General features: G+C 40.3%; 2 protein-coding genes across 3 annotated transcripts; both read left to right on the top strand.

Moving 5' to 3' along the window:
- Positions 1–1,171: 1,171 nt before the first annotated feature.
- Positions 1,172–1,597, top strand: LOC103722139 (ran-binding protein 1 homolog c-like). Its single transcript, XM_026810414.1, has 2 exons — positions 1,172–1,326; positions 1,423–1,597. The coding sequence occupies exons 1-2, from the start codon at positions 1,172–1,174 to the stop codon at positions 1,595–1,597; spliced, it is 330 nt and encodes a 109-aa protein (XP_026666215.1).
- Positions 1,598–2,260: 663 nt separating this feature from the next.
- On the top strand, positions 2,261–5,453 carry LOC103722130 (cyclin-B1-1-like). 2 transcript variants are annotated; one of them, XM_039131790.1, is made up of 7 exons: positions 2,261–3,016; positions 3,693–3,817; positions 3,957–4,082; positions 4,168–4,425; positions 4,518–4,676; positions 4,762–4,940; positions 5,047–5,453. In XM_039131790.1, the coding sequence occupies exons 1-5, from the start codon at positions 2,923–2,925 to the stop codon at positions 4,650–4,652; spliced, it is 738 nt and encodes a 245-aa protein (XP_038987718.1). In that variant the 5' UTR covers positions 2,261–2,922; the 3' UTR covers positions 4,653–4,676; positions 4,762–4,940; positions 5,047–5,453. The 2 variants fall into 2 exon arrangements, with proteins under 2 accessions (XP_038987718.1, XP_038987720.1); XM_039131792.1 differs by having other exon boundaries at positions 4,168–4,422.
- Positions 5,454–7,040: the final 1,587 nt, after the last annotated feature.

The raw sequence follows: 7,040 nt of genomic DNA on the forward strand, positions 1-7,040 counted from the left end.
TAATTTTCAACCTGACTAACCTATTCTGTATGTTATCTAGGATTCATTTAGGTCAACTAAATGGGCTAACACTAATCGAACTTGATCCGACTCAGTCCAAAAATCTGAATCATATAAACCTACTTCTCCATTTTGATCATCTTTCCCAATTCATTGAATAAAATATCATTTAAAGTAATTCTTCATTTTTTATCTTAACAACTACATCTCCTCCCATCTGTTTTAACTAAAATATATTTAACAATTACTATTTCATTATTTGATTATGTAGATTTTTATTTATAATACCATTAAGCAAATCAACATAATATATTAAAAATCAAAGTTTGTAAATTTAAGAATGATCCATTAGTTGGACGAAATTAAAAATATTTGAATAAAAATTCATGTTAAAATTAGCACTTTTTTATTTTTATTTATTATATTTATTTATCAACTATTCAATTATGGCTAACTGCCGGATTTTAAACTCAAACTACATGCAGACATACATGCTTGGTATTTCACCAACATACTCCTAACCTAGACTTGAGAGTTAGCTTCATGAATACCATAATGGGGGACCATAACAATCTAATTCTGCTTTTTATTCCATGCCAAATAGGTCTCATTTTATATACCAGAAAAAATCAAAAAAGAAAAACTTTACAACTTTTATTGTTTTATTGTATGACTGCCATCCATCTCTATATACCCATCCCACATGCTAAGGGCTGCTAGTTAACAATGATAGGGAGACCTGCTTGTGCCTCGACATTATTGGAATAAGCTAAACACTGCACTAAAGATGGAAAAATAAAAATAAAAGACACAGGTCGATGAAAAAAGCCAATAAACCTGTCATATGTTAATGTTATCCGATCCGCAGGGGCCACGAGAACATGCCCAATCTCTCCTTTTCCCCACTTTCTCACAAGCGAATCTTTGAAAAGTCAGGAACTTGCATATAATATACAACATGACAAGGGGTTCTCTATAAAATTCTCCTGCCAGTCCAATTCTAGCCGTCTGACTTCTGTAATTCCAATTCTAGCCATCTAACTTCTGTATGATGAAATAAAACCATAGCACCATCCCTTCACTCTCACGTCACGCTTGCCAGCCCGTCGCTGCTCGCGTCCCCCGCTGCAGCGTAGCTCGTTTTCCCTTTCGATCTCCACTGCTCGCCGCCATGGCCAGCACCGATCCCGAGCGCAGAGACGAAGAGGAGACAGAGGCCGCCGGCGGCGAGGACGAGAACACCGGCGCCCAGGTCGCCCCCATCGTCCGGTTCGAGGAGGTCGCCGTCACGACCGGCGAGCAGGACGAAGACGTCCTTCTCGACCTGTAAGCCCCGATCCCCTCTCCTCCCCTCACGTCCTAGGTTTTTCGCGGGAGATCCTAGGGTTTCACCTTCCAAACCTGATCGGTTCTTGATTTCAGGATGGCGAAGCTGTACCGATTCGACAAAGAGGGGAACCAGTGGAAGGAGCGGGGCCATGGGAGCGTGAAGCTTCTGAAGCACAAGGAGACGAGAAAGGTCCGGCTGGTCATGAGGCGGGCCAAGATCTGTGCCAATCATCTAGGTCTTTGTCTTGTTCCTGTCTTATTCCTTTGATTAATGATTTAATTTCTATCTCTTTTTTTTTTTTTTTTTGGTAAAAAATAGGAGGGGAGGGGAGGGACCAGCCCACCCGTGTAGCAGCCCTATTACTGGGCTCCCCTTCCACTAGGGAATGTTCGATACAGGTCGCAGGTTTCGCGTGCCTTCCCCGACCCGTGGGCTCACCCCACTGGGTTCACCGCCTCACGTATGGGTACGTCACCTCAGCGCCACTTTGGTACAAGTGGAAGGAAAGCATAACCGCCAACAAGCCAGCTGGGCGTGGGGCATCCGGTCCCCTAATTTAATCGACGCCCTCGCGTTTCGAATCTGAGCAACTTGGGTGAAATTATCGCCCTCTTACGACCAGGCTACTACCTTGGTGGCTTCTATCTCTGATGTACGGAATTGTCCCCTATTTTTTGGTCTGCAGTTCTTCCGACGACTAAGATGCACCCGCTCTCAGCCACCCGATTGTTGAGATCTCGATTTAATTCGACCGTTGGTCAGGCAAGTCAAGATTCTCAATATCTGTGCCAATCATCTAGGTCTTTGTCGTGTTCCTGTCTTATTGCTTTGATTAATGATTTAATTTCTCTGTCTGATGTATGGAATTGTCCCCTGTTTTTTGGTCATTCTTCCGACGACTAAGATGCAGCGCATGCTCCTCACCCGCTCTGAGCCATCCGATTGTTGAGATCTCGATTTAATTCGACCGTTGGAGGCATCTCCTCATCCAACAGGGAAATCCTCTCCACATCCCCTTCTTATTTAACAAACTATACAAGCTCCTACTTTTCTCTTGGTCACGGAAGAGGCCTTTTCTTTTAATTCTCGCTCTTAACTCTGTTCTTTTAATCCCCATCCTCATCCCGACGGCTTGGCTACAGCCGCTCACCCGCTCTGAGCCACCCTATTGTTGAGCTCGATTTAATTCGACCGTTGGAGGCATCTCCTCACCCAACAGGGAAATCCTCTCCACATCCCCTTCTTATCTAACAAACCGCTCTGAGCCACCCGATTGTTGAGATCTCGATTTAATTCGACCGTTGGAGGCATCTCCTCACCCAACAGGGAAATCCTCTCTGCATCCCCTTCTTATCTAACAAACTATAAAGAGCGACAGAAAGAAAGAAACCTGACAACATCTCTCAAGAAACCAGAGCATAGAGAGAGACCTGAGAAAGAAGGGAAGAAGAGGCCGGAAAGCAAGGGTTTTTGTCTCTTTCCCTCCTAATTTTCTCTTGCTCGCAGCTGGGAAGCCTTTGGATCTCGCCTACATTGGCGAATCTGAGTAGCAAAGGGGAGTCGCGAACAGAAAAGGCCTTCACTTTTCTTCGATGTTGTTTAGCCTCTTTGGGAAGAGCCTGGAAGGAGGAGGAGAAGAAGCCATGGCATCGAGGCGTGATCTTGTATTTCTTCAGCAGCAGCGAGGTGAGATAGAATCAGAAGCCCACCTCCTTTAAATTTCATTCTTTTTCATCTGTTAGCTTGGTTTCTTGAACAGTTTCGTGAGAGAAAGGCCATTTCTTGGTATCTTTTTCTCATTCAAATCTTTAATTGTTTTGTTCTTACATTGAACCATATCTATCTTGTTGTTCTTTCTAGGGTTTTCGTTTGTTTCTCTGTGTGTTAGCTGGGGTGAAGATCTTTTCTTTGTTTTCTCCTTTCCCTTGCGTTCTTTTGTCTAATTTTGGTTTCCTCACGTTAAATTTGTTATTTGAGTTCTTTCCATGTTCTTTTAAATCAATTGTAGTGTAGGTTTTCAGACGCTGTAATGCATTGCTCTGCCGGTGTGTTTACCCCTACATTGTTATGTGGATTCAATGCTCTGTTTTCCCTCTTCAAATTTTATTTTGTTTCCGTTAAAGAATTGGGGATTTTGGCAACTTTTATGGACTTGATCTTCCCCTTTCTCCTGAGTTCCAACGTCAAGGCTGTTGCTCTTCTACATGCGATAGTGAATCACTAAGTATTGGCCCTTGTTTTATTATTTTCATTTAAAATTTCAACTTGTGCTCTTGGAAATTTAGTCTCTTTTTTCTTCTTTATGATGTTCTGTTGGTCTTCTTTTTTGTGTTAATTCTTCTGAATTTGTCCTGATCATTAGGTTCTTTAAATTATTTCAAGAAGATCGCTGGTCTAAAACGTCTAATACATTGGTGTCTTCCTAAAAGTTTTGGTGCTCAGATTCAGGATGAAGCACAAACAGCCACCGCCACTGCTGCTAATGAGGTATAAACGATGATCTCTATCAATTTTTCCCCCTCAATGAACCCATTTTCCTTGTATCATGTCTAGTCGTGGACTGAATGTTATCATTAAATATAGATTAATCATTAAATTTCTTATCTGCATTGAAATTTCAATTCAGGCTACTTGTGGGATTGTTGATGAGCCAAAAGATCTGGTTCATGATATCGATGCTTTGAGTGCTGAAGATCAGTTAGCTGTGGTGGATTATGTAGAAGACATCTACAAGTTTTACAAATATGCTGAGGTATATATGTAGTTTCTCTGTTGCATTTTCTCCATTTAGTTTACCTATCTTAGCTGACCAGTGTTTGCTCTTTCTGCTAATATAGAACTCTAGCCAACCACATGACTATATGGGCTCCCAAGTTGAGATCACCGCAAAGAAGAGAGAAATTCTGGCTGCTTGGTTGATTGAAGAACACCTTAAGTTCAAGCTAAGGCCTGAGACTCTCTACCTTACATTTTACATAATTGACCTGTACCTTTCCAGGGAAACAGTTCTGAGGAAAGAGTTGCAGCTTGTGGGTATAAGCGCCATGCTCATCGCCTGCAAGTATGAGGAGATGATCGTGGAGGCTCCAGAGGTAGTAATTATATTGTTCATTAGTTAAAGATTATTTCTTTAATGCTTTTGTTTTCATGTATTGATTACTGAGTAGTTGAAATTGGTTGAGAGCAGGTCAAGGACTTCATATGCATATCAGACTGGGCATATAGCAAAGAGCAGATATTGACCATGGAGAAAAGAATTCTAGACAAGCTTGAATGGAACCTAACTGTGCCCACACCCTATGCGTTCCTCGTGCGTTTTTAGAAAGCAGCCATGTGTGATAAAGAGGTGAGAACAATTTTACTTGTGTGGTCTTAAAGTAGTGCCAATCTCAGTTCAATAAATAGTCTGATTCATTTGGTTGTTGTTATAGATGGAGCATATGGTCTTTTTCTTTGCTGAGTTGGCTTTGATGCATTACTCAATGATCATGTATTGCCCATCCTTGATCGCTACTTCTGCTGTGTATGCTGCACGGCACACTCTTAAGAAGACTCCCTTCTGGAGTGAAACACTCGAGCATCACACAGGTTTCTCAGAGCCACAGTTGCTGTAAGTATTCACTACCTTTAAAACATTTACAGAACTTTATGTGTGTATGGCTTTATCTAAAGCATTGAGCACGATAACTGAACCAATTCAATATATCTGGACACAGGGATTGTGCACAGCATCTAGTGAGATTTCATTCCTCAGCAGTAGAGAGTGAGCTGAAGGTGGTTTATAAGAAGTATTCGAGCCCTCAATATGGAGCTGTTGCGCGGCATCCTCCTGCAAAGAAACTGCTCGATAAGCCAAAGGCAGCTTCGAGTTTTGTATTTTTATTTTTATTTCATTGGGGATTTTGTACCAAGTTTTTGAAGGAGGGGGATGCATAGAGGAAAGGGGGATTGGCTGAAGGCAGATCATCTTGCTGATGATAATGTTTATTGTGTGCTTTTGGGTTCCTACTCCTTTCTTAGGAGTATTGGTGAATGGTGTGCAATTTGATGTATCATGTGTACTGAGTAACTGCTTTGCCACATCTAGTGGTAATTATTTATAGTTTGTTCCCTTTTGCTAAAATTGAATTGTTGCTTTTGGTGATTGAAGGTGCGCGCTTTGTTATAATCCATAGCAATCCGAGCTCTTATTACATCTTTGATTTGGGGACAAATTGTACAATGACGTGTTGATTCCTAACTATTCCTTGTTCTTTCCTCCAACAAATTTTGTGTCAATGATGTACGTCTTTAAGGGGTAAGTACCTTTTGCAAGAGATGTTTAGTTGAGAGTATTTGCTATATATGTCAGAAATATGCGTTATTTATGAGATGCATAAGAGTGTACCATTTTATGATATGCTTGAAATTTTAACAAGCTATTACTAGATGGCAATACATAGCTCTCGAAGAATATGTTTACATAATTAATTGAATGAAAGCCACTATTTTGTATGCTTGGCAAGCATCTTCTTCAAGTTAATTAGCAAAAAATAGAAGTATAAGTGGTTCTGGATCTTGGTTATATTCAGTTTAAATCTGGATTTGGACAGAAATTAGGCCAGATTTAGGTAGAGTTTATATTTTATTTCCCAATTAAAAAATAATAAAAAGTTGATGCTTTCATTTTTTTTAGTTAGGAGGTGAACATGGATCCATTTGATTTCATATGCTTTTTAGTTTGTTTTATATCACATAAACTCAGTTGTGAAACTAAGGAGCTAAGATTTTGAATAGTGGGGTATCTACAAGTCAGTTGTTCATTTCTTCTGTTCTCTTTTAATATCAACTCACTTAAATGGAGTGACCCATTTAACAAACATTTATCTAAGGGGCAAGTTGATTTGGAAGTCAGTATTTTTTATTGCCAATCATGCAAATGTCTAAGGAACATATTTCAAAAGCCAACTGGGATTTGCCTCCTTGCAAACATGAGGAAAAAAGAATAAAGAAGCTAACAAGGATCAATACTTAACGCTTGCATTGAAAGCCATGCTATCCTCTATTTCTTTCATTTCTGTCAAATATGGTTAGGGTTATCTTTGCCACAATTTTGGTAGTGTTCTATGGCTATTGGCGATGCTTATTGGCTTCTTTCTTTCCGACGAGACTAATTGATCTTTAGTCATGTCGTCGAATTAGAATAATGCTAGTGCCTCCTTTGTTCGAGGCATTGGATTGTGATCATGGAAGGGAGTCATCTAAAGGCAGCACCAGCTGTCTTGACATACCTACAAAATTTTTGATAAGGAAGTTGCTGCTCTGCAAGAATACTTCTCTAATGATCTTATTCTACTGAAAAACGAAATGATTGTCGCTCATAGCAATTAGGAGAGGACTTCATGGTTGCTAAGAGTGTAGGTTGGTGAGTTCCTATGGAAGTGATAGCCAAAAATTTTAGAGAAAGTGCAAACTCTCAAATGATGTCAAGGCATTCGCTACGGAGAAAGGTTGCTTTATGTTCAGATTTCAATCAAAGAAAGCTAGGGACTCTATTTTAATGCAGGGACCATGGATTAACTCAATGCAAGTCTATTGAGCCATGGTCGCCAGATTTTTTCCCTAAAAATGATGCAATTAAATCTGCTTTGTTATGGGTGAGGTTGCCGTTGTTACCATTGGAGTATTGGGAGAGATCTGCAATTCTTAAGATTGTCTCTACCACCAGCCA

This window comes from Phoenix dactylifera, chromosome 11 (assembly GCF_009389715.1).
Source record: "Phoenix dactylifera cultivar Barhee BC4 chromosome 11, palm_55x_up_171113_PBpolish2nd_filt_p, whole genome shotgun sequence".
NCBI classification, from domain to species: Eukaryota; Viridiplantae; Streptophyta; class Magnoliopsida; order Arecales; family Arecaceae; genus Phoenix; species Phoenix dactylifera.

What these genes read in the sequence shown, in the direction of transcription:
- LOC103722139 (XM_026810414.1), top strand. Translation starts at nt 1,172, where the DNA reads ATGGCCAGCACCGATCCCGAGCGCAGAGACGAAGAGGAGACAGAGGCC. An exon ending in GAAGACGTCCTTCTCGACCT is followed by an intron (nt 1,327 to 1,422) that starts GTAAGCCCCGAT and finishes TCTTGATTTCAG; the next exon opens with GATGGCGAAGCTGTACCGAT.
- LOC103722130 (XM_039131790.1), top strand. Translation starts at nt 2,923, where the DNA reads ATGTTGTTTAGCCTCTTTGGGAAGAGCCTGGAAGGAGGAGGAGAAGAA. An exon ending in AGTTTTACAAATATGCTGAG is followed by an intron (nt 4,083 to 4,167) that starts GTATATATGTAG and finishes CTGCTAATATAG; the next exon opens with AACTCTAGCCAACCACATGA. An exon ending in TCGTGGAGGCTCCAGAGGTA is followed by an intron (nt 4,426 to 4,517) that starts GTAATTATATTG and finishes GGTTGAGAGCAG; the next exon opens with GTCAAGGACTTCATATGCAT.